The sequence below is a fragment of the Sprattus sprattus genome (genome assembly GCF_963457725.1).
Source record: "Sprattus sprattus genome assembly, chromosome: 1".
Classification (NCBI taxonomy): Eukaryota; Metazoa; Chordata; class Actinopteri; order Clupeiformes; family Clupeidae; genus Sprattus; species Sprattus sprattus.
The window spans coordinates 7,156,775-7,158,468 of record NC_137920.1 but is presented as its reverse complement, the minus strand read 5'-3'; the positions used below and the strand labels follow the sequence as shown (position 1 = coordinate 7,158,468).

The following is a 1,694-nucleotide window of genomic DNA, read 5'->3' as shown; positions in this document are numbered from 1 at the left end:
TGTGCAAAGTTGAGAATCATGAAAATCAACTTCCGGTAACTTCAACTTCAACATACAGTTGATTGACAGCCTAAAGGTGATGCTGTTGACAATTGAGGTTGTCATACGACGAAATATCAAATACGACGCACACAAAGTATAATCTAGTTAAAGTGGTAGACTCTGGTAATGACCGTTTAAGCATCTGCCAATATTTTCCCTTTACTGCTTGTAAGTTAGCAGTTCTGCAAATAACCTGCGAAGTTGCTAGCTGGCTAGCATGGTCAGTTACTGCATGCGACACACGTGAGTCTATTGATGTGCCTAGACATTTGAAAAGTAGAGATTAAGTCGAAAAAAAGGAATCTGTGGACGCGATTTTACTCGTACTGAGTTATGGCAGATGAGAGTGATACACAGGAACTCGCCACTCAGTCAACTGTTGAGGAGGTGAGAGATGATGGCCATCTGGACACACCACACCCCGCCGGTGAGGACAACACTTTGCAACAATTACAAGCTTTGAATGAGAAAAATAGATGACCGAAACAGTTCATAATGTTTTCATTTTGTCACTGTAAATGATCCACTGTATTATGTTTATCAAGTATGTGTATGAATCACATAAAGGTTTAGTACAGTAGGCCTCTTTTTCAGAGCATGGCGCGTTGGCTCCATCTGTCGGTGAGCAGCGGTGCTGCACTGAGCCGGGTGAGTGGCAACCCGTATCACCGCTGCACGACATTAACGTCATGGACGAGAAGCTGCGTCCCATTCGGTGTCACCTCGAGTATCTGTTGAACAAGGCCGACGAGTACCAGGCGCATCTTATACACAGGTGCCGTTTGATGACGTTTGCCTATTTGGTTTGGTTATTTACCCCCCCCCCCCCCCCCGTCTTTAAATCAGACATATTAAACCAACTGTTCTCAAAGTCCTCAGTGGTTTTGCTAGACCTGTTGGAATGTCCTGCGTTCGTTTGTGTGTTTGGAAGAGAGAGAGAGAGAGCGAGAGAGAGAGAGAAAATGTGTTTGTGTGAGAGACAAGAGAGAGAGAATGTGTGTGTGTGTGAGAGAGAGAGAGAGAGTATGTTTTGCAACTAATGATAGGTGGGTGGGTGTAAGTGTGATCGTCTCCAGGTCCAGGGCTTGTGTCGAATAGTCCCTACCTTCCTGATGACAGGTGTGTGTGTGTATGTGTGTGTATGTGTGTGTGTGTGTGTGTGTGTGTGTGTGTGTGTGTGTGTGTGTGTGTGTAGGCGTGATCGTCTCCAGGTTGAGGGCTTGTGTCGTGTAGTCCCTACCTTCCTGAAAAGCTGCCATCCCTTCTTCAGTTACCTGGAGCACACAGCCAGGAGCTGCCTACCACACAGACCCCCACTACCACTATACATACGCACTCAGGTAACACACACACACACACACACTCACACACACACACACACACACACACACACACACACACACACACACACACACAGACCCCCACTACCACTATACATACGCACTCAGGTAACACACACACACACACACACCCACTGTGACGGGGCACCTGAGTGACCCGCCACTGCAGCCTGTAGGCTGCTGCCTTACTGGACTGGTGTAGTTGTTTTGGCGTGTGTGTTGCGTGTTCTATGTTCGTATACGTGTACAGTTTACATGTTCCGTTAACAACGTCTTTCTGTTTAAATAACCACACAATTTCAATGTCTTGTC

General features: G+C 46.6%; 1 protein-coding gene across 1 annotated transcript in view; it reads left to right on the top strand.

Annotated features, from left to right (window-relative positions):
- Nucleotides 1-731: 731 nt before the first annotated feature.
- Nucleotides 732-1,694, top strand: part of cUnh19orf67 (chromosome Un C19orf67 homolog) — a gene marked incomplete at both ends in the record, with an annotated part of 4,241 nt that continues 3,278 nt past the window's right edge. Inside the window, 2 exons of the mRNA XM_080845813.1 lie at nucleotides 732-845; nucleotides 1,254-1,382. Of these exons, the coding sequence (XP_080701939.1) occupies nucleotides 732-845; nucleotides 1,254-1,382 (243 nt within the window). The remainder of the gene's footprint in view (nucleotides 846-1,253; nucleotides 1,383-1,694) is intronic.